The 22,489-nt window shown below is 64.4% G+C and overlaps 1 protein-coding gene across 6 annotated transcripts; it reads right to left on the bottom strand.

The window, feature by feature from the left end:
• Positions 1 to 1,293: 1,293 nt before the first annotated feature.
• On the bottom strand, positions 1,294 to 20,033 carry FASN (fatty acid synthase). Of its 6 annotated transcripts, none has more exons than XM_022589272.3 (42): positions 19,921 to 20,033; positions 17,876 to 18,013; positions 16,937 to 17,089; positions 15,509 to 15,682; positions 15,094 to 15,294; positions 14,857 to 14,979; positions 14,657 to 14,772; positions 14,432 to 14,566; positions 13,317 to 13,779; positions 13,044 to 13,231; positions 12,766 to 12,955; positions 12,008 to 12,102; positions 11,752 to 11,886; positions 11,444 to 11,647; positions 11,179 to 11,294; positions 10,770 to 10,942; positions 10,505 to 10,696; positions 10,343 to 10,423; positions 10,042 to 10,227; positions 9,677 to 9,856; positions 9,397 to 9,600; positions 8,456 to 8,760; positions 7,778 to 8,170; positions 7,531 to 7,695; positions 7,316 to 7,434; positions 7,068 to 7,222; positions 6,710 to 6,913; positions 6,387 to 6,537; positions 6,121 to 6,299; positions 5,916 to 6,035; positions 5,597 to 5,719; positions 5,264 to 5,487; positions 4,984 to 5,185; positions 4,697 to 4,848; positions 4,493 to 4,584; positions 4,133 to 4,284; positions 3,794 to 4,039; positions 3,363 to 3,551; positions 2,855 to 3,085; positions 2,522 to 2,742; positions 2,336 to 2,434; positions 1,294 to 2,240 (listed from the first exon to the last, which is right to left on the bottom strand). In XM_022589272.3, exons 2-42 carry the CDS (start codon positions 18,000 to 18,002, stop codon positions 1,851 to 1,853), a joined length of 7,548 nt encoding a protein of 2,515 aa, XP_022444980.1. In that variant the 5' UTR covers positions 18,003 to 18,013; positions 19,921 to 20,033; the 3' UTR covers positions 1,294 to 1,850. The 6 variants fall into 6 exon arrangements, 5 of the variants coding, with proteins under 5 accessions (XP_022444980.1, XP_089757637.1, XP_089757638.1 ...); XM_089901511.1 differs by lacking the exon at positions 19,921 to 20,033 and adding an exon at positions 18,516 to 19,873; XM_089901512.1 differs by lacking the exons at positions 16,937 to 17,089; positions 19,921 to 20,033 and adding an exon at positions 18,516 to 19,874.
• Positions 20,034 to 22,489: the final 2,456 nt, after the last annotated feature.

The raw sequence follows: 22,489 nt of genomic DNA, 5'->3' as shown, positions 1-22,489 counted from the left end.
TTTTTTTTTTTTGGCTGCACCATGCAGCGTGCAGGATCTTAGTTCCCCGAGCGGGGATTGAACCCACACCCCCTGCAGCGGAAGCACGGAGTCCTAATCACTGGACTGCCAGGGAATTCCGATTCTTCTTCCAGATCTTTCGCTTTGTGTGATTTGGAGCTCTGTTATAGGAGCACGAGTTCTCATGTCCTTTGGATTAGTTGACACTTTTATCATTATTAAATGATCCTTTATATCTAACCTATTCTTTGCTCTGAAACCTTTTTCTGATATTAACATACCTGCTCCAGAAACTTTTTCACACTATGTTCTGATACATGTTGTAGCATATATCAGAACTTCATTCCTTTTTAAGGCTGAATAATACCCATTATGTGGGTAGACCACATTTGTATACTCATTCATCTGTTCACAGACTCTTGGATTATTTCCACCTCTCGGCTGTTGTAGATGAGTAACACTTCTTATGAGCATTGGCGTACAAGTATCTGAGTCCGTTTCCAATTCTTTTGAGTTATACCTAGGAGCGGAATTACTGGCTCACATGGTAATTCTACGTTGAACTTTCTGAGGAACATATAAGGGCCCCCGGATGTTCTGGGTTCAACACATCCTTCTAGAAGTCTAGCAGTGGGCCTGCTCCCCCGGCCCCAGATTCAGTCCTGGCCCAGTGCAGGGCCCACCTCTCTCCCTGCTCCAGCTCACCTCTGCTGTTGGCCCAGAAGCTTCCAGCCCAGTGCGTCCACCTCATCCCTCGGCTTGGCGAGGTTCAGATGCTCAGGGGCCTCCCTGCCCCACTACTTCCTTCCATGCAGCCTTCATTCCTTCTGCCTAAACCTGTGTGGTCAGTCTTCTGCTGGACTAGGCCAGTTAAGCAAACACTCATCTAGGTGTTGCTGTGAAGGTATTTGGTCCGTGTGCTTCACGTCTATGATCAGGTGACTTCAAATAAAAGTTTACTCTCAATAATGTGGGTGGGCATCCTCCACTCAGTTGAGGCCCAGGAGAAAAAACCTGAGGTTTCCCTGAGGGATAAGGAAATCTGGCAAGGGCACCCTAGGGGGTACCCCACAATTATGCCAGTGGATTATAAGACCGCATACCTGTCTCCTCCTGGGCAAGCTTCCCTGATAGAGGGGCCCCTGCCTCAAGGTGTCCAGCCTGCTTTCAGGAGCCAGGCGTTGCCCCCTCCCTCCAGCAGGGAGCAGAGGGTGGTCCCTTCCGGGCCACCAGGACTTGGCCAGGACAGCGCAGGCTCACAGGGCTGGTCAGGAAGAAAGGATGCCCAGAGGCCAGAGCGCACGTGCGGTTTAATCGTGGGGAGGCTCCAGAGGAGACAACATTTCTACCAGGTTGGTGTAAAAATGAAACAGGATCCAGACATGGTTCTTTACACAGACAATTACAGTAAATTTCAAAATCCAAGCAGCAGTTTGAATGTTGTTTCTTGAAAAATGAACACAGACGAATAGGGTGGGTGCCCAGTGCCCGGGGCTGCTCCGCTCCACTGCCGGCATCATGGGGCCCCGGCCCGGCTACCGCGTGCCGGCCTCACAGGTGGACCAACCGGCGTCTCCCTGGCGACCCAATAAATAGGAGAATCCGAACGGAGAAACGACAAATGGACCCGCGTGGCAGAGCCCGCGCGATTCAGGAAGCTTGGCCTGGCTGGCGGCTCGGCCGACTCTTCACAGACCGGGCAGGTCTCCGAGTTGGTGGCGCGGGTCCCAGCCCCGCGCCCAGGGCAGCCGGGATGGGGGGTAGGAGAGGGGAGGGCGCTGGTCCTACTGGTGGCTGCACGTGGGGTGCGGGGGCCGGCGGGGTAGGCCCCACATGCAGGACCCTCTGGCCTAGCCCTCCCGCACGCTGACACGGGGCTCGGCCAGGGAGCTGTGGATGATGCTGAGGATGGATTCCAGGCCGCTGCCCTCCAGCAGTGTGCGGTGGTCACCCTCAATGACGTGCACGGACACCTTGCCGTCGCACACCTGGGACAGGTTGTAGTCAGCGCCCAGGTCCTCGCCGTAGGTGCCGCCTGTCTTGGCGCGCAGCAGTGTCACGTTGCCATGGTAGGTGGCCTGCGGTGTGTACTTCTCGGCCGCCCGCAGCTTCTGGTAGAAGGAGCGCGCCGCGAAGCGGACGGCATGGCGGTCCAGGCCCGCATGGCTCTGTGCGATCAGCTCCACGGCGGCCGCCACGCGCTCCTCCAGGCCCTCGAGGGGCAGTAGCGCCTCCAGGACCTGGAGGACAGACAGGACAATGAGTGGCGCCAGGCACGTGAATGGGGGGCAGGGGTGTCGGGAGGCCTCTGGCCACACGGTATCTGCAGACTCACCCTGCCGTGCTCCGCGTCAGTGAACTGCTGTACGAAGAAGCACATGGCCTCGGCCTCGGCCTCGGCCTCGCAGCCAGGGGTCATCTTGGCGCGGTAGCTCTGCAAAGGGAGGAGGGGCTGCTGCAGTGGCGGCACAAGGGGCTGGGACTCCAGACCTGGCCCCAGGGGCGCCGTTGCCGCCCTCACCTGCGTGTAGGCCAACACGTAGGTGTGCGAGCCATCGAACAGGAAGAGGCTATTGTTCGTGGGGCCGGCGCTCTGCTGTGCCTGCAGCTGTGAGCACATCTCGAAGGCCACGCAGGCCCCATAGGAGTAGCCAGCGATGCGGTAGGGCCCCTCTGGCTGCACCTGCCTGATGCACTCGATGTAGTAGGCGGCCAGGCTCTGGATGCTGTCCAGGGGCGCAGCTGCAGGGACAGCATGAGGCTTAGCCCTTGTCTGGACGTGCACGTCACCCCCAACCCACTGGGGGACAGAGGAGGCCCGCTGTGGGGACAGCCCCGCAGGACCCTGACACACCTCCCGTGCACTGCAGGCCGTAGGTGGGAATGCTGAGCTTGGCAGCCAGGCTGTGGAACACTGTGATGGAGCCCTCGATGGGGTGCACCAGGAATAGGGGCCGCTCGGAGCTCTGCACAGAGTTGAGTGGAGCCAAGGTCGGGCCCTCAGGGTTCACCAGCAGGGTGCTCAGGTTCAGCTGGGCCTGCTGCCGGGCAGGGCTGTCCTCCTTGGGTGTGGGGGCCACCAGCTCTGTGAAGAGAGGCAGATGCCAGGGAGGGCCGGGGCCACATGGGGTCCCCTGCTACAATCCCCCAGCATGCACACATATACACGCACACACCTGACTGGGGCTGCTGGTGGCTAGGGTAGGAGGTGGATGGGGGCACTGGGCTCCCACTGAGGGCTCTCAGGACGGGGCCAGATGGACGAGCCCTGACCTGGGTCACGGGGTGGGTCCAGGCTGCTCACAGGCCAGCAGCACTGAGAGGACCTGTGCTGTTTCGGGGATACCCCCCTCCACACCTACCATCAGCTGTGCCAGCCTGCGAGGAAAGTTCCTGCAGCTTCCGGAGCGTGAGCTGCTGGATTTCCCGCATGGACAGCACCCGGTCATGCTCTCGCTCCAGCGTCTGGCGCACCTCCACAGCCATGAGTGAGTCTAGGCCCAGGTCTGCCAGTGAGCTGTCCAAGTTGACAGTGGCCAAGTCACGGATGCCTGGGGAGAGGCGCTCAGTTGGCAATGGGGGATGGGCCTTGGTGGGTACTGTACCCTGAGGGCTGGGTCTTCCCAAACCATCATCACTATGGTCATGGCACACAGCACCCACCCGGCTCTGCATAGACTACCTGTGTCTCTCCCTCCATGAGCAAGCCGGCATGCCCCCTTCTGCAGCCAGGGAGACCAGACTCAGGGGAGCTGAGTGTCTGCCAGGTGGGGGGTGCAGGGTGCTCCCTCACCCAGGATGTGAGCCACAGCCTTCACCAGGTCCTGCTGGCTGCTGCCATCACCATGGGCTGCGGCCTTCTTCTCCGCCAGCACAAAGCTGCTCAGGACGGGGTGGGGCTGGTTCAGGAAGAGGTCCAGCACCTCCATGCAGGAGATGATGCGTTGGGGCAGCGTCCCGCCAATGACTGTGTCGTTGGTACCCATGGTCTCCAGCACGACGCCCACATCGCCAATTGCACCCCACTGCACGGCGAGGCCTGCGGGTGAGGGAGGGTGGGGGGCTGGGGTAAGAAGGGGCACAAGTGAGGGTGGCACCGCAGGAGTGGAGGAAGAGGGGCGGGCAGACCCACCTGGGAGGCCATCATGCCGGCGCTTCTCACATATGCGCTCCATGGCGGAGTTGGCGAACCCGTAGTTGGTCTGGCTGGCGTTGCCACGCCCGCAGCTCACCGAGGAGAAGACCACGAAGTAGTCCAGCTCGGGGCATGCCTCCCGGGTCACCCTGTGGGTTCTTGAGTCACCCCCAGCCGGCCTCCCCAGCCCACCGGCCGACATGCCCAGGATCCCTGGCTCGCCTGCCAAACCGCCTCCACTGCCCCGGACCCTTGGTTCAGACCCCGGCAGAGGCCTGTGGCCTGGTCTCTGGACAGCAGTGTGAGGGTCGTGCGGGGGAGGGCTGGGAGAAGGAGAGAGAGAAGGGAGGAGCCCACCTGTCCAAGTTCAGGGTGCCACTGTACTTGGGTTTGTTGACGTCCTGGAAGAACTCAGGGGTCTGGTTCTCCAGCATGGCGTCTCTCAGGACCTGGGGTGAGGGGATCTTAGCACCTGCCTTTGCCCCAGGGCTTTGGAGGGCTTGCTTGGGGCGGGGGGCTTCCCTGGGCAGGTGGCTCCAGCCCCTTTAGAGCCGTCCTCACCATGGCCAAGTTGAAGACGCCGCCTACAGGCCCAAGCTTGGTGGCCTCAGTGATAAGGCTCCGGGCACCATCCAGCGAGCTGGCGTTGCTGGTGGACACCAGGACCTGCACACCCTGGCGTCTCCACTCACGGACCTGCCTGGCCTGGTAGCCTGCGGGACACAGATGGTGGGGATGGGCGAATCAGGGCTCTGGCCCTAAGCCCAGGTGCCCGGAGGGCAGCAGGAGGGGGAGCTGACTGAGGCCTCTCCCATCGCCCCACCCTCGTGCTCCCTGGGGCCGGTCACCTGTGCGGATCCCGGAGCGGGAGGTCAGCACCAGCTTCTGGGCCCCTCGCAGCATAAGCCACTGAGACAGCTCTAGGCCGAAGCCACCCAGGCCCCCTGTGATGATGTAGGTCTTGTGGGAGGGGCAGTAGGTCTTGGACAAGGCCGCCGTCAGGGTGGGCTTGGTCCCTTGCAGCACCGCCTCCTGCTCTTCCTCGCGTACCTGCAGCCCAGGTAGCACCGCTGTTCACACACTGCCGGCAGGGGCCGGAGCTGGGGGTGCCTGGGGTGCCCTACTCACCTGGAGGACCACTTTGCCGATGTGTTTGCCCTGGGCCATGTAGCGGAAGGCGTCCTCCACCTGGGTCTTGGGGAACACGGTGCACTTGAGGGGCTGCACCACGCCGTCCCGGATGCCCGCCTGCAGCAGCGCCGACACCTCCTGCCAGGTGGCGCTGTCGTCATCAAAGATTGCATCCAGCAGGATCCCGTGGAAAGTCACGTTCTTCAGGAAGATGGCCATGCCTGGACAGGTGGGCAGGTGGCGGCCTCACCACTCAGCTGACAGCCCACCCTGTGGACCCCTGCTCTGCCCAACAGCCCCCTGCCCACCCGGCCTGCTGCCAAGCCTCACCCAGGGGATGGTTGTTGGAAAGGTCAAATTTGCCAATTTCCAGGAATCGACCATGCTGGGCCAGGCACCGCACGCTGGCCTGCAGCTTCTCTTCCGCCAGGGAATTCAGGACGAGGTCAACACCTTGGGGTGGGGGGGCAAGAGGGGTCCTCACAGTCAAGACCACTGCCCAGCCAACGTGGCACAAGTCCAGAAGGCCAGACCCTGTCCCCGCCTGGGCCGGTGTCTCCTCCAGCTTGGCCGGAGAGAGGGGGATGGGAGGAAGAGGGGGCTGAGAATATGGGTGGATGGTGGTTGGCTAGTGATGGGAGCCACTCACCCTTCCCGGCCGTGTGCCAAAGCACGTGCTGCTCGAAGGACGTGTCCCGGGAGTTGGCAAAGCTGGCTTCGTTGAGCTGTGGGAACCTGGCCTGGAGGTATGCCCGCTTTTCAGCTGACCCTGGTGGGGAGAGACGCTGCTGGTAAGTCTAGGCTTCAGGCGTTGGAGGGGCAGTCCTGGGCTCTGGGAAGGGCTGTAGGCTTACCCACAGTGGTGAAGACGCGGCAGCCCAGGCTGAGAGCGATGGCGATGGCGGCCTGACCCACACCGCCCGAGCCCGAGTGGATGAGCACTGTCTCCCCAGGCTGCATGCGTCCGCGTACTACCAACGCGTAATAGGCTGTGGCATAGACGACGGGCACTGAAGCTGCCTCCTCCAGGGTCCTATGGGCACAGCGCAGGGGTCAGATCTGGCCTGACCCCTTGGCCACATCCATGTTGGGCCCCAGGTCACAGCCCTGACCGACTCACCAGTTGGAAGGCACGTCCCACAGGAAGTCCTGAGACACCAGAATGGAGGTGGCCAGGCCTTCGGCGGGCACCAGCCCCATCACACGCTTGCCTCTGGCATCTCGGCCGGAGAACTCCATGCCCAGCATGCAGTCTCGAGCGACCCATTTTCCTGGGGGCAGATGGTGGGTGAGCCCCTTACCTCCCCAGGAGCACCCCAGTGTGTGAGCTTGGGCTCGAGGAGCCTCCCAGGTTCCTGAGCATTGTGCGGTGAGGACCCCCTCTTCCCAGGTCCTGGCCCCAAGGGTCTTTGTTCTGGTCCCCCCACTGTGTGCTGCTTGTACCTGGGATGGCGTCAGGGGACAGCTTGCCCGTGGCCAGCATGATGTCTCGGAAGTTGAGGGAGGCATAATAGATGGTGCAGAGCTGGACTCCAGGGCCAGTGGGCTGGGCGTGGCGCAGAGGAGAGCAGACCCAGCGGATGGAGGAGAGGTCCCCTCGGGTGAGGATGTTTACGAAGGCATGCTCTGTCTGCTCCTCTGGCCGGTCTGTGGGTGACAGAAAGTGGAGCTGCCACAGGGTCACACGCAGCCCTGGGCTGGGCAGGGCTTCCAGCCAGGGTCCCCCTGCCCTCTCCTTCTCAGCCCACCCAGCTGCGAGGTGAGGAGCCTGGGGGGGCAGGGTGGCACATTGGGCGCTCACCCTTTTCCAGTGGGAAGTGGCGGAACGCCCCCCAGGCCCCGTCCCGGTAGACGTTCATCACCAAGTCCCCCTGTAGCACCTTCTGCAGCTCCAAGGAGTTTGGGTCCATCTCAGGGATGGGGGACGTGCTACTGAGGTTGGACACCAGGACGCACCTATGGGCAGCCAGACAGGTGAGGGGAAGCTGGGGGGGCGGGGGGGGGGTGGAGGGGAGGAGCAAGGGGCATGCAGCTCAGTGGGCATCTCACCGAATCCGGAGCCCGCCGGGCTCTTTTCGGAGACAGTTCACCATGCCCACGACACCTGAGGTGGTGCAGCCAACGGCCATGAGCCACACGGGCCGGGACGAGGAGTCAGCCAGGATGTTCTGTAGAACGAGGGAGGGGTTGGCGTCTGGGGGCTCCCCAGGCCCCAGCGTTGGAGCTGCATTAGCCAGGCCTGGCCAGGGCTGGGAGGGACTGACCTTCAGTGAGTCGACCCATCTGAAGCTGGCGTCCTCCACGGACAGGAAGACTGGGCTATCCTGCGGGGCTGGCCGGCGGCACAGGAAGAGCGCAGAGCCGTAGAAGGACCTCTTCAGGGCCACCAGGTGCAGGGATGCCCCGGTAAATAGGCTCTCCCACTCGTCCTGTGCGTTGGGGGGTCAGTGCTCGGCAGCCTCCTGGCCCCTCCCCATCCCGGCCCCTCCCCATCCCGGCCCCGCCCCGCACCTGGCTCAGGAGGTGCTGCCCCCCTTGATGGGACTCAGAGCAGGTGAGAAGGGCGACCGTCTCCCCCAGGGGGTAACCTCCGAGCAGCGTGTGCAGCAGCAGGAAGCCTCCCTCCTTCAGGGTAGCCGCCATGTTGCCGACGGCCGTGGCCGGGTCACCAAGGGTGGCCAGGGCACAGTTGCACACCAGGAGGTCAGCCCTGCTCAGGCTGCTGGGGGCCGGGTCCACAGGGTCCCACTGGCCTTGGGTCAGGCCGAGCTGCTGCAGCTTGGCTTGGGCAGCCTCCAGGGCCTGGGGGTGGTGGTCAGTGGCTATGTAGTCCAGCTGCATCAGGGGCTGGGTGTTAAGTAGCGCCGGGATGCGGGAATACAGTCGGCCGTCACCAGCCAGCACCTGGGGTGGAACAGCTTCTTGGATCAGCTGCCACGGGGCAGGCGCACCCACCCCCTCGGCTGGGTGTCTCCCAGAAAGGCCCACCCGCCAACTCTGCTGAGGCCACTGGCCAGCGCTGCCCTGTCCACAGCACCCGCAGAGCCCACCTCCAGCCCCTTCTCTGTGCCCCTTCCCCTTCAGTGTGCAGGCGGCCTCGCTTCAGAGGGGCCCCGGCCGTCCTGGTGTTTGGGGCTGCCTGCGTCTGGGTCCACATGCACAGTGCTTGCCTCTGCGCTCAGCACCCACCTCCACCACCTTCATTCTGAGGCTGGCCGTGTTCTCCAGGGCGGTGTCCACGCACGCCTTGAGTGCTGGGGAGTCGAGGAGGCCGCTGAGCAGGGGGTCGTCACACAGCAGGGGCCTCTCCTGGGCCAGGACCTGGCCCAGTTCCTGCTGTAGGTTCCCATTGAGTTGCAGTTGGCAGGCAGCGGCCAGCAGCCGAGGCAGGCCCTGCTGCGGGGCCTCCCGGGGAGCCTGGGCACTGTCCAGCCCGGGCACCACCATCTTCAACCCCTGCTGGGCCACCTTCGTCTGCAGTGCCTGTGCCAGCCCTGGGGAGGAGAGAGATGGGTGCTAGGGAAGAGCCTCAGCTGGGCTGGGGTTCCTGAAGGTCCCCCAGCAACTGGCGTCTGCCTGGAGCAGGGACTCGGAGGTAAGCAGGATCCACCGCCCGGCTCTGCCCACTGACAGCAAATAGAAGGACGGAGTGGGCAGTCCAGTCCTCCAGGGCTAGAAACTGGCATCAACCATCGGGACCACTGGGCGGGTGAAGGGCTGCTCTGCCTCCCACCCAGGTGTGAGCCCTACAGAGGGTGGATTCTCCAGAGGGTGGGTTCAGTGCCTTGACGGCCCTGCTGCCCCTCCCCAGCTCTCCCCACCCATCAGCTTGGGTGTGAGCCCTGTGTAGGGAGCTGTCTCATGGCATTACGCCTATACGACTGGCTGGGGCACAGACAGAAGGGGACAAATCTGTCACCTATGTGTGCTAGGCCTCCTCTGAAGACATCAGCTCTGGGTGGGGGGAGCCAGACCTGGGGGCACTCACGAGGGGAAGGCAGATATGGGCTCCACATGAAGGAGGGGCTGTGACGGGGCGATGAGGGGAGGTGATGAGCTCCCCTTTGCCAGACTGGGCACAGGAACTGGGAGCTGGACCCCGGGATGAAGGGGGTGGGTGCAGGCCTCACCCCTGCACAGCTGCAGCTCCTCCTGCAGGGCCAGGCTCCCAGCCAGGCACCCGCTCTCCACGTGCGGCGTGAAGCAGAACTTCTCCAGGACGGGTGCCAGCTGCTCCTGCTGCCGCCGAGGGGCCACCGAGGCGTGGAGCCGCGAGATGTGGACGCTGCCGGCCACGATGCTGTTCAGATACCTGTTCACCACCACGTCGGCCACTGCGGGGACATGCTGGGTAAGTGCGGGCAGCACCTGGCGCAGGGACACAAGTGTGCGGGGCCAGGGCGGGGCTACCTTGTGTCTCGCCTTGCAGCGCATACAGCTTCTGCCGGTGGGTGGTGGGGTCGATGTGGATGGCGGTGATGCGCGTGGGCAGGCACAGGTTGCGGTGGCCCGGGACCAGGAGGGACATCTGCAGCATGGTGTCCAGGAAGGTCACCCAGTTGTCTTTCCACAGCAGCCGGCCTGTGTTACCTGGGGTGGAGGGACCGTCAGCTCGGCCAGGTTGGGTCTCTCCCCCAGTGGGCCCTCTCCTCCATGCGGCCCCCTCACACCCACAACTGCCCTCCCTTCACCCAGCTTGGGCATCTAACGCCGGGCAGCAGGAGTTAGCCCCAAAGCATGTTCCTGAGTATAAAGTGGGGCCCCCTTGCACCCACCTTCGAGGTTGGCCTCGAGAATGCCCTGGAAGTGGGGGCCGTAGTTGTAGCCCCGCAGCCGCAGCTCCTTGTACACATCGCTCTGGCTCAGGTGGAACGCAGCACTGGGGTCTACAGGTGTGGGGCCCGTGCCATACTGGTTGTCAAAGAGCCTGGGATCGGGGTCCTTCCACTGGTGTATCTGCCCTGTGGGCGGGGGTGGCAGAGGGCCTGAGGGCAAGGCCGGGCTGAGCTGGCAGCCAGGGTCCACCCAGAGACCCCCACCAGGGACTCTGCAGCCTGGGCGGGTGCCCCTGCTCACCGCTCACGATCAGGTTGCCGTTCTCAGACACCTCGAAGGTGCACGAAGCCTCCAGAAGCCGCACTTCCAGGGGCACGGTCCCTGCAGGCAGCAGGGTCAGAGGTCAGCAGCAGAGGTCAGCAGGCGGCACTCCCGCCCCGCATCCCGAGCCACCGGCCTCACCTGTCTTGGGCAGGATGGTGGCCTGGTGTAGTGTCACGTCCTCGAACACCACAGGCACCTGCTCCATGTTTTGGTCCAGGGCTCGTGCCAGCGTCTTCCAGACCAGGAATAGGTAGCCAGTGGCGGGGAAAATTACGCGGCCGTCGATGCAGTGATCCAACAGGTAGTGGTCAGGGGTCTCAGGGCTGGCATCTGTGGGGCATGGGCCTTAGTGCCAGCGACCGGGAAGAAGGAGCCGCCCCCTGCCTGCCCACACCTCACTCACCGATCTTATAGACAGTGACAGAGGAGCAGCTGGAGCCGCTGGGGAAGTCCTCCACGGCGGGCACATCCCAAGTCTGGCTGTGGTCCCACTTGATGTGCGGGGAAATGAGGGGGGTCCCCCGGGGGGCCGGGAACTCCACGGGTGGGAACAGACCATTGGGGTTTATGTCAATGCTGGAGGATGGAGAGGGGAGATGTGAGCAGCACATTTGTCCCCAGGACCATCCTGGGGTGGGTACTGCCAACCGTTCTCCCCTAAGACCCCAGGGATGACCGAGACGGGGTGGGGTGGGGGCTGCAGTGAGGGTGTGACGGTGGCCCAGCACCCACAGGCCCGCTTCCTGGGGACGATCTCAAAGCCAGCCTATGGCTGAGGGGCTCCCAGGGTCAAGCAGGGCGAGGGGACGCACCCCATCAGGTGCAGCCTGCCCACGTTGCCGAGGAAGAACTCCAGGTTGTCCCTGTGGTCCTTCTTCATCAGCGGGATGACAGTGCAGCTGGACTTGAGGCCTCTCTTCAGGATGGCCTGAGAGGCAGAGACAGGCTGGGCCTCCCTCTGACTAGCTCCCACACACCCCCACAAGGCCACACGGAGCCCGGCCAGCCTGCCTCCCTGCCATGCCCCCGAGCGCCATCCCTCCCGGACCTGACCATCCTGCCCCCCCCAGCACGCACCTGCAGCAGGGCGTGGGGGGCGATCTCCAGCACCACGGCGTGCTCAGGCACGTGCCTCAGTGCCTCCTGGAATAGCACGGGGCTCACCAGGTTGTTAACGTTGTACTCAGCTGAGAACGTGCGGGCCAGGTGGCCCTGCCACTGGGCCTCGGGGATGGAGGTGCTGAGCCAGTACGCGGAGCGGGGCCGCGGCTCCCGGATCACCTGCACGCACGGTCAGGCTGGGTCAGCGTGAGGGAGCTTGGGGCTGCCTGCCCGCCCGTCCTCCAGGAGGCCCCCGCCAGGCAGCCCATGGGGCAGCAACCCACCTTCTTGAGTGCCTGCAGCAGCGCAGGGGCGATGGAGTCCATGAAGTAGGAGTGGAACGCTATGCCACCTGTCCGCACCTCCTTGGCAAACACACCCTCCTGCTTCAGCTGCTGCACGAACTCGGACATTGCGGCCTGGGGTGGGGGCAGGGGTGCTGGACGAGCAGTCCTAGGCCTGTGCCCCGCTCCCCATACAGAGCTCACCCTGAGGGATAGGAGGGGACTTGGGGATGAGGCCTCGCCTCCCAGGGCCCACCTGAGGTCCGGAGATGGTCACAGAGTCCTTGGAGTTGTGGCAGGCAGGCACGATACCAGGGGGGCAGCGCCGCTTACACTCTTCCCAGGACAAGCCTGGGGGCAGAGACAGCCTCAGAAGGTGGCCACAGGGAGCTGGCACCCTCACTCGGTCCCTCCCCAGGGGGAGGAAGACGTTGCCGGGGTGGCTCTAACAACAGAGGCGGTGATGACAGCTGCAGAGCGGCACCTTTACGAGGCACTTTCACCCCTGCCGTGTCTGATTTCAGGCAGAGGTGTCGTTAATGCTACCCCAGAGGCGGGAGCCAGTTTCAGCTCAGTATTGAGGCCAAAGGCTCCTACGTCTGACCAACCACAGAGGACCTTGGCCTCACTCTCCTGGCAGTCCCTCAGGTTTTCTCGGGTGTCTTTCCGTCCCCAGCCCTGCCTGCCCGAAGTGCAAACAGGCCCACTCCTTCCCCTGCAGCCCCCAGTTAGCTCAGGCTCATGGGAAAACCATGCTGGCCTCTGCTGATGCCCATGGGCAAGTGTGCTGAGCACCAAGGCCATCAGGCTCAGGGAGGCCATACAGGGCACACTGGAGCAGGCTGTCAGGGTCGCTCTCACCCTGAAGTGAGGAGGACGGTGGCCGGCGAGTCACCCCAGAACCTTGCCTCTGCCCAGCACCAATGTCGAAGGTGCCAGCGTAGACGTCCCCTCCCACGGAGACCCTCAGGCCCATGGGTGGAGTGGGATGGGGGAGCGCAGGGCAACACCTACCCACAGCTGCCATGGCCCCAGGCGGGATGTTGGCCTCCTTGATGCACTGGGCCCTCCAGTAGGCAGCGAGGACAGCCTCCTCCTGAGAGAGGCAGCCATCGGCGTAGCCGCAGGCCACCTCACCCAGGGAGTGCCCGATGATGCCGTCAGGCCGCAGGCCCATGGAGGTCAGCAAGTCTATGAGGGCAATCTGGGGGAACAGGGTGCGTCACGCCAGTCCCGGGGACGCCAGGCTGACCGCCCTGCTGGCCCGCTCACCCCAGACCCTGGGGGTGCACCTGGATGGCAGTGAGGCTCACGAAGGACTGGACGGTGTCATCAAAGGTGGCCTCATCTGTACTCAGCAACAGGTCCGACACCTGCAGTCCCAAAGGCTTCACGGCCTCGTCTGAGCGCAGGATGGAATCGCGGAAGCTGCCCAGGCGCATGAGGCTCAGCCCCATGCCGCGCCACTGTGCGCCCATCCCTGTCCCAGTGAGAGGCGTCAGGGCAGGGCTGCGCGGCCCTGCCCCCACTGCCCTCGGGGACACCCTGGGGAGCCGGGGGCTCACCGGAGCAGATGAACCAGAGTGGGCGCTTGCCAGCCGGCACCTGGTGCACCTCCTGGTTGCCGCCCTGGCCGCCCAGCACAGCGTAGCCACGGAAAGGCATGGTGGCCGTGGGGGCGGCCGCGATGTCGTTGAGCATGCTCACGAAAGCCAGGTCATGGCTGTGCCGGAGGCCCTGCTCCAGCAGGCCCTGCACCGCCTCAAGGGTACGCCCGCTGGCCCGCAGCAGACGGGGCAGGGCAGAGTGCGGGGCAGGCGGCGGGGGCGGCTGGGCGTTGGGCCGGAGGATGACATGCACGTTGGAGCCGCCAAAGCCGAAGGAGTTGATGCCCACATTGCCCCCGAGAACGGGCAAAGGCCGGTCCACTACCTGCAGCTGCCCGTCTTGCAGCGCTGGGATCTTGGGGTTTGGGCTGTGGAAGTGCAGGTTGGGGGCCCAGACCCCGTGCTCCAGGGACAGCAGCACCTATGGGTGCCTAATGGTCAGTGGGGTGGCCAGCCCCGGGCTCCCTGCCCTGCTGGTCAGGGTGGGCTTCAGGTACTTCCCTTCCTGAGGACACTCTGAGGCCACCTGCTCACTGCAACAGACTTCCTTCCCCCCAACCTTGCCCAGCCCCAGTGCAGTGGTCTGGTGACCGAGCCGCAGGCCCCTTCCCCTCTCGGCCTTGGGCCTCATCTAGGGTCCCTGCCACCTCCGGACTAATGGCCATGGGTCTAGACACAAAGGTCCCTCAGCCAGACTCCACCCCAGGTCCCGATCTAAGAGGTGCAGACGGGTGGCTACAGTGGCCCAGGAAGCCCAGAGCACCAGGGAGCCTGAGCAGTGCTGACCTGGACGCTCTGGGCTACCAACTGGTCAGCAGGCCACGGGGAAGGGCAGCCCTGGACAGGTGGGGCCGCCCCGCTGCTTCCACCCCCTGGCTTGGTCTCTTGTGGAGCAGTACCGGGCAAGATGTCTGGCCCAGTGAACTAGGGCAGGGAATGGCTACATGCTGGCACCCTGCTGTCTGGGTCTCAGTGGTCCACACCCCACAGCTCAGCCTGTGGGGATCCTCCCCCGACCAGGCAGCAGGAAGCTGAGGAGGCAGGGGCAGGATGGCCCCAGACTGCCCGCCTACCTTGATCAGTGCTGCGAGCCCCGAGGCGGGCTCCGCGTGCCCCATGTTTGACTTGGTGGACCCGATCAGCAGGGGCTCCTGGCGGGTGGCACACAGGGCCCGCGTGATGCTATTCAGCTCCTGGGGGTCGCCCACCTGTGGGGGACTCAGGGAGGTCAGGACTCCACCCCGGCACCTCTCCGGCGTGGGGTGTGGGGTGTGCACACGGCCAGGCAGGGCTCTCACCTTGGTGCCAGTGCCATGGGCTTCGATATACTCCAGGGACTCGGGGGTCAGCCCGGCCGACTGGTACAGGGAGCGGATGAGCTGCTCCTGCACCTCTCCGGAGGGGAAGGTGACGCCTGTGGGCGGGGCCAGGCCTCAGCACACCACCAATCACCTAACCGCCTGCAGCCCCACCCTCACCCTGCCAGGGCTGCTCCCACCTTGCTCTTTGAAGCCATCAGTGTTGGTGCCGGCATTGAGGATGGTGGCATACACCCGTCGGGCCAGGGACTTCTTGGTCAGCAAGACGGCCACCACAGCCTCTGCACGGCAGTAGCCGTCCCCTGGGGGCAGAGGGCACCTCAGGCCTAGGAGCTCAGGGCAGAGCTCAGGGGCTGGTGTAGGGTGAAACGGGGGCGGGGGGTGCTATCCTGTGCTCCCACGCCCTCCGCCCTCACCTGCTGCATCGAAGGACTTGCAGGAGCCCTCAGGGCTGAGCATGCCCAACTTCATGAACTGCACCGAGGTGTTGGGCTTCAGCAGGATGTTGATGCCACCCACAACGGCCGCGGGGCACTCTCCACTGCGGATGGCCTGGTAGGCGCTCTGCAGGGCCAGCAGGCTGGAGGAGCAGGCTGTGTCCAGGGCAACGCTGGGCCCTGCAGGCAAGGGCACAATGCAGCTGTGGGACTCCCCCAACCTTGGGGCCCTGGCAGCTTTAGCAGGTGCCCTCCATGTGGAGCTTATGATACCAGGACCTCACCCCTGCAGGCCCTCCTCGGAGGGGGGAGTCAGAGTCTGGAAGGGTCTCAGCTGCCGTCCAGCCCCACCCTGCCCCAGTCCGAGGCCCAGAGGAGCTGTGTGTGCACCCACCTTTGAAGTCGAAGAAGAAGGAGAGGCGGTTGGCCATCATGGCACGCTGGCAGCCCACCATACTGTAGCCCATGAGGGTCTCAGGGTCTCGACTCAGAGCCTCTGAGGCCTCAGAGCTGCTCACACCCACCCAGACACCGGTGTTCGTCCCACGAAGGGAAGCTGGGTTGATGCCTGTAGGAGACAGAGATCAGCCCTAGCTGCTGTGACATGCCCAGCCCACCATCCAGCTCTGGGAGGTGCGGCCTCGCCTCTCAGCCTCTCTGGCTTGGGTGAGAGGAGGCTCCATCTCAGCCTGACTCTGGAAGGGACGAGGTGGGCCAGGGAAGAGAGAGCAGAGCCACAGTGGGGCGGCCAGCCCAGGTAGGGCTGAGAACGGATAACCAGGTCACAAGGAACCAGGGCCCAGGCACGGGCGGGGTGCCAGGTGGGGCTCCAGGCTCTGGGTCAGGCAGTGGCCAGAGACAGCCGGAGGTGGGGACAGAGGGCAGCATTGTCCCTAGGCTACTCCCCTGGCCCCTGGTGTTGCTGGCAGGGTCTGGTGAGCCCTGAGGGCGGCCTGCCCTGGGCGGGCCAAGATAAGAAGACAGAGAGAGACAAAAGCCGAGTGTCCAGGCTTGGAAAGGAGGGAGGGACACTGGCCGGCCCCTGGGGAGCCGCATCCAAGGTCTCCGGGTGGGGCCTGGGCAGTGGAAAGGTCTCCACTTTCCCCTACCAGGGTCCTCTCACCTCCCCTCCACTCCACCCCAGGCAGCACGTGTCCATAACCCCATCACGCTCAGTGTCAACCCCAGAGACTGCTTAGCATCTGCTGCAGGACAAGGAACTGCGAGGCCAGGACACCCACCCTGCCAACCACAGGTGGGAGCAGGCAGGCCCCAGGTTCCCCTCAGCACTGAGCTCTCACTGCTCACCTACTGAGGGGCCTCACCCACACGTCAGCCTCCCCTCTCCCAGCTGGCGGGACTTCTACGTCCCTGGTGTCCCTGGGACAAGTCTGTGCCCCGGGACAAGGGGCAGCTGGTCTCGAGGCACTTGTCCAAGGCCAGACTCAACCCAGCAGAGAAGAATGTGGAGGGTAACAGTCGTGGGGCCAGGTCTCGCCTCCTACTCTGCCTGGCACCCTCCCTCGCCCCCAAGATCAGCCATGAAATGGGGAGTGAGGAAACTGGGGCATCAGGACGTGCCTGGGACACCTCTGGTGTGCAGCTGTGAAATGTGACCTGCCCAAGGCCCATGCCTCCCCAGCCCACTGGCCCCGGCCCAGGACTCCGCTCCCTCAACACCTCCTATGTTTTGGATGTTTTGTCATGAACACATGTTGCTCTTAGAAGCAAAATGGACGAACGCTTTCAAGAGGGGCGGCAGGAACCTCAGGGATGGGCCCCCAGAAGTCCCAGGTTGGCTGTCAGCCTCCTGATGACCCACCTCCATCCACAATGGCCTCATAGGTGACCTCCAGAAGCAAGCGCAGCTGGGGATCCATTGTGTTTGCCTGCTTGGGGTGGACCCCGAAGAACGAGGCGTCAAACCGGGACAGGTCCTTCAGCTTGCCTAACCGCCGGGGCAGGCCATACAGTCCTGTGGAACACATGCAAGTGGAGGGGCCAGCCACGGAACCTCACGGCCCTGAGTGACTGACAGTGGCGTCCCTGTGACAACAGGGAGCCAAGGCTCCCCGGGATGGGTGGGCCCACTTCTGAGAGGGGGCCCTAGGGGGAGGCTCATGGGTGGTGTCCCAGAGCACAGCACGGTGGGGGGAGTGCCCCCTCCTCCTACCCACCACTGTCCTGTCCTGGCTGGAGACCCCCCTGCCTGGCCTGACACTGGCCCCAGAGGCTGAGGCCAGGCCAGGCTCCGCCACACTGACTCACATCCCGCAGATCAGGTAGAGCCGCTCTGCTGAAGAACCTACTGGGCGTGAGGGAGTCAAACCAGCTTCCTGGGAGAGCCTCATGTCCTATCTGACAGTTTGGGACATGTGGGCCAGCAGTGGCTGGCCAGGCTCTGCGGGGACCAGGTGGTGGGCAGTGGGGCCGGAGGTGCTCACCCACCTGGCCTAGCTCTGGATCTGCCCCCTCACAGCTTACCTAGCTCATCTGTGAAGTGGGCAAAGACCACGCCCAGGGCCAGCCCTCAGTCTCCTGTGGACTGGAGTTCAGCCCCTAGCCCACTGGTCAGAGGCCCCAGCTTCTCCTTCGCCCTGAGCCTTCTCCTGGCGCCATCCCGCAGGAAGAGCCTGCAGCATGGCCTCACCTTGGGTGACCGCTGGCTCTGCAGGTGGGACGGGAGCTCAGGCCAGAGCGGCCCGTCCTGGTAGCTTGGGGGCTGCGCGCGGCGGCAGTGAGGAGGCCCAGGCCCACTTACCCGCCTTCCACCGCCTGTCATCATCCGTCACCATGTCCACCGCGCCGATGAGGTTGGCCCAGAACTCCTCCAAGTTCTCCGACTCAGGCAGCCTCCCGGACATGCCGGCGATCACCACCTCCTCCATGGCTGCTCTCTCTGCGGGGGGCGGTGTGGGGGACCGGACCCTGGTCAACCTCAGCACCCACACTGCCAGCTGCTGCTCCCCCGGCCCTGGCTCCCTGACCCCCTCCTCCATCTGGCCCACCCAAGGGTCTGAGGGCAGCGGCTCAGAAAGCCCCACAACAAAGATCCACACGGCCAGCTCCTGTGCTGTGTGCCAGCCGGACGGATGCCCTGGGTGAAGTATGTGTACGGTGGTTGGGAGGCGGGGAGTCCGCTCTGGTCCAGCCTGCCTGCACCTCTCACTGGCAGTGTTGGGCTCTCTGGGCATTGGCCCTGGCCTGGGGTGACCCCAAAACGGCCCTGCTGCAGTGGTCCCAGGAGGGGGCCTCACAGTGGGAGGCAGGCAGGGCCAACCCAGAGAAGAGCCCAAACCCTTCCTAGGAAAGGGCTGCCTGGCCATCAGCCCATTAAGAGCTGGCCAAGGGAATTTAGCAGGCGAAGGAGAAAGGGCAAACATGGGGGTGAGAAAGCTCACCCATGCTGACTGGCCGGCTCTGCACTCAGCACCCCACGCTGTCCTCCGTGCTGGGCCCAACGGCTCAGGCACTGAGAGTGCCAAGGCCTGGTGGGGCTCTGGGGCAAAATTGGTCCCTGCCCCACAGTGGACAGACCCAGCCTGTATGGCTGCTCCAGCGAGCTCCAACCTGGAGAACTACTCCTAGTCAGGTGCCGGTCAAGTGCCACCCAGACCCACACACCTGCACACGATGAGGCCTCAGAGTCCTGCTTGCCAACCTCCACGCAGCCTGCCTGGCCACCCAGACCCAGATTCCCAAGACACCAACGAGGGAGCCTAGGCTACCCTGAGACTGTGGGTCCAGGATGGGGGCTCCTGTACAGCCCCTGAGGAAGGGGGCAAGGCCAGGGTTGATCCTGCACACTTCCACCAAGGCTCCAGGGCCTCATGGCGCTAATGACCGCTGGACTCGCCAACCAGCGGCCCTCCAGCGTCTGAGCAAAGGAAAGCACAAGCAAGTGGAGAGAGCGTCTTCCTTGGGTGCCTTGATCACCCTGCTGTCCCGGCAGAGAGGGAGCCCCCTCCCCCAGCGCTAAATAAAGAGCCCTTTGCCGGCCCAGAGGCACCAGCTCCCGGGGCGGCTGCTTCTCCAGAAAGCGCCCGCTCTGTTCTCCCCCTACTTGCTATTCACGCGGAGTCCGGCGGGACTAGGCAAGGGGGTGGAGACCCCTGCAGAGCGCACTGTTTCGCATGCGCCGCCGCGAGGCTGTACGGGGCAGGAGCCGCTCTCCCCCCAGAACTTCGGGGGCTCCAAACGGAGCCCACGTGGTGGGGAAGCCGTCCTCATCCGGCCCCGCGCCTCCTCCACCCACCACCCTCCCTTCTTCTTAGGCCCTCCGGTCGGCTGAGACTCTGCTATCCCGCACCCGGAGGTGGGGGGACGCTGCGAATGGAGGGGCTCGGCGGCCCGGCCTGAAACGAGGCCCTTGTGGGCTGCCGGAGCTGGGCGCACACCGGGCGGCTGGGGGCTCATACAGGCCCTCGAGGGTCCGCAGCCGCCCGGCCCAGCCCAAGACCAAAATGGCTGTTCGCGGCGCTCCTGGGCGTCCGCCCCTCGCCATCCGCCCACCTGCCCCGCCGGGCCTGGGGCATGCCGCGAGGGCCTTTCGCCGCCCGGCCTCGGGCGCCCCGTGGGGCTCGAACATCCATACCGGGGGCTCGGACCCCGAGACCAGGGCAGGCTGTGCGGGGCTACCCCTCGCCACTGGCGCGCCGGACGACGCGCGCCCAAGGCCGGAAGATGCGGGCCGGCGGCGCCCCCCCGAGCCTGACCGCACCACCCCCGCCACGGCCCCTGCCCGGCCCCAGGACTCCGGTCCCCGGCAACCAACTCCCGACCCCGGCCCGGCCTGGCCGCTCGTACCTGGTCTGGGCGCGGGCGCGGGCGCGGGCGGTGGCGTGGGCGGCGGAGGGAGAGCGAGGATGGAGCGCGCGGCGGAGGGGAGGCCGGGCCGCTTCCGTCTCTCTGGCTCCCTCTAGGCCCGCGCCGGCGCTATTTAACCGCTGCCGTCCCCGCGCGGACACGCCACATGGGCTGACAGCTTGGCTGCGCCGCCCAGGCCAATGAGCGTCAGGGCTGCGCCCCGGGACCAGGCGCGCCGCCGCCAGTGGGGTGATGCCGCGCGCCGCCGCCGGACGCCGGGATTCTGCGCGGGGGCGCGCCAGGGGGGCGCCGGGCTGGGGGCCCCGGGACTCGGGGGGCGCCGGGGCGGGGCGCAGCGTCACCCCCGCCCCACGACTTCCCTTCCGCGCCCCACGCCTCCCGGGGCCGCCCCCACCCACGGGGCCTTGGGGGCCACGTGTGCACGGCGCGCAGTGGAAACGGGACGGGGCTTGCTTGGGTCACTCTGGGGGTTATACTGGGGCCACACTGGGGGCCGGACGAACCCCCGGGCGTAAGGACTGAAGGGCCGGCGTCCGGGACGAGCGAAGCCGGCCCGGGGCGTGGCTCGCTCTGCAGCCGCAGCCAATCGGGGGCCGGGGGCGTGCGCGCTGGACCAATGGCGGCGCGCGAGTGGGCGTTGCTAGGCGATAGGGTGATGGGCCGGCGCTGCGCGGGCCGCAGCGGGCGAGCGCGGTCGTTGACCCGGCCGAGGGCGCCCCGCGCGGGGTTACTGCCGGTCACCACAACGCAGCGCGGCTGGTCCTCCCTGCCTCGCCTCCCAAATTCGCAAGGCGGGCGCGGGGACCGGGGGGACGCTCCCGAGGCCGGGCAGGGGCTCCCCGCAGCCGGCCGCGGGGACGGGGCGCGGCCATCTGCCAAGCGGGCTCTGTACGGACACCTCTTGGTGTGATTTGAACAAAGGAGTCTCCCTGGGCAGAGGCACTCGCGCGCGCACGTGGCCTTTCTCACCCGCGGGCGCGCACACGCACCGGCGGAACTCTGCGTCTCCGCTCACCGGCGCGCCCTCCTTTGTAATTCCCCTGCTCTAATGTTTACCGAATTTACAAAAAACCCTTAACTTCCAGACCAAAAAGAAACAGACATCCCGTCTTGGGGTCAAGTGAGAGTCCAGGAAGACGGCCCTCCCGGACTGGTGGCCACGCCCTGCACCGCCCTGGCTATCTTCTGGGGCCACAGACAGACCCTTGTAAGGCCAATGGAGCCTTGGCAGTTCCCTGGGGCTGGTGCCCCGCAGCCTCATTGTCTTGAAATCAAACACTGCTGCGCTCCTCGCCTGGCTCCTTGGCAACCCCTCTTGCCTTGCCCTCCGAAGCTCAGGGGCTGTCAGTGGAGTGTGGCACTGTCCGCCGACGTTCAGGGACAACACAGAACGGACAGGCACGTCAAACCAGACAACATGGCTTCACGTGGCCACACGCCACCCCCCCCCCACACACACAGTGCTCCCTAGGCCCCCAGGTAGTCCCAGGGCAGCTCCATACTCCCTGCTCTATTCTTCCCCTTGGCTTCATCATTGGGGGCTTCTGGTTCGCACACTGTGGAATAAAGGGCAGGACAGGAAAAGGTGAGAGAGGGCCCCGAGATCCCACAGCTGAATTGCTGTCCCGAACAACCTTTCTGTGGGATTTTCTTTTCCTTCCTACTTAAGACCTTTTCAGACACCTGGTAACCTGGACCAGGAGTGGCTGGACCGTGCTGCACAAACACCCACAAATCTTGGTGTCTTTTTTTTTTAAAGACCACGTCTTATTATTTATTTTAAAATATTTATTTATTTAGGCTGCACCGGATCTCAGTTGTGGCCCTTGGGATCTTTGTTGTGGCGTGTGGGATTGGCATGCAGGATCTAGCCCCCCCACCAGGGATCGAACCCAGGCCCCCTGCATTGGGAGCATGGAGTCTTACCCACTAGACCACCAGGGAAGTCCCTAACTCTTGCTGTCTTAAGCTATCCTAGGCTCACTTCCTGCTGGTCAGTAGGGCTCTGCTTACTGCAGCCTGCCAGGAGCCCAGGTGATGGGACGATTACAGGCTGGGTGGCTGGGATTGAGTCCCTGGTTTGTACCACAGAGGTCTGGAGACTCATGGGCTTTGAAGTGCTTCTAGGGAAAGCGACAGGGCATCTCTCCTCACTTTTTCATCTAAAGGAAGTCATATGGCAACACCTCACTTAAAGGGCCACATGCCAGACACAGCAGAGCATAGAGACCCCCGCCACCCGGCAGCAAAGCTGTTCCCAGCGTGCTCCTTCCTGGCACATCGGAAGTGACCTGCCATTGCCTCCACAGCTCCCCAAGCACTGCGCCCAGGATGAGCAGTGCATCTGTGGTTAGGACATCAATATGCCTGTGTAAATTTTGATCTTCCTTCATTCCACAGAGATCAAAGCCTGCAAACCTGATAAACAAGATGACATTCATGAAAGGTACACTTTCAAAGGGACCCGTGGGGGCTCTGCCCCCAGGTAGGCCAGGCCGAGCACCCAAGCATCGCTGGAGATCCTCATGTGGAGGGGCTGCCCACCTCT

The sequence above is a fragment of the Delphinapterus leucas genome, chromosome 19, assembly GCF_059928025.1.
Source record: "Delphinapterus leucas isolate spDelLeu-1000000601 "Yukka" chromosome 19, BTC_Dleu_Yukka2, whole genome shotgun sequence".
NCBI classification, from domain to species: domain Eukaryota; kingdom Metazoa; phylum Chordata; class Mammalia; order Artiodactyla; family Monodontidae; genus Delphinapterus; species Delphinapterus leucas.
The sequence above is the reverse complement of the archived record's forward strand: the minus strand, read 5'-3'. Positions and strand labels throughout refer to the sequence as shown.